Source organism: Cystoisospora suis (assembly GCF_002600585.1).
Source record: "Cystoisospora suis strain Wien I chromosome Unknown contig_1001, whole genome shotgun sequence".
In the NCBI taxonomy this organism is placed as follows: domain Eukaryota; phylum Apicomplexa; class Conoidasida; order Eucoccidiorida; family Sarcocystidae; genus Cystoisospora; species Cystoisospora suis.
The window spans coordinates 30,341-30,594 of NW_027153802.1; the positions used below are offsets into that span (position 1 = coordinate 30,341).

The 254-nt window shown below is 55.9% G+C and overlaps 1 protein-coding gene across 1 annotated transcript in view; it reads right to left on the minus strand.

Annotated features, from left to right (window-relative positions):
• The window catches only part of CSUI_002345 (perforin-like protein plp1), a 10,586-nt gene that overhangs the window by 8,787 nt on the left and 1,545 nt on the right, over positions 1–254 (minus strand). Inside the window, exon 3 of the mRNA XM_068062547.1 lies at positions 5–186. Within this exon, the coding sequence (XP_067925476.1) occupies positions 5–186 (182 nt within the window). The remainder of the gene's footprint in view (positions 1–4; positions 187–254) is intronic.

A 254-nucleotide genomic window follows, 5' to 3' on the forward strand; every position in this document is an offset into this window, starting at 1 on the left:
CTACCTTGAACCTTCGACGGGACATCGTTGAACGTTTTCAAGTTGTCAGCTGACCACTGGGCAGCCGCATCAGGCGTCGACGTCGCCGGAGACTGCCCCCCTCCAAGGCCAAACGGCAAGTTCTGCAGAGCCGTAGAAATACCATCTGCGATACCCCCCTTTGAAAGAGAGGCAAGGAAGTCAGGTCTGCCATTTAACGAGGGCGATACGCTTGAAGAGTTGCCATCAGGTGTGATGCTAGGAAGACCGGCTGG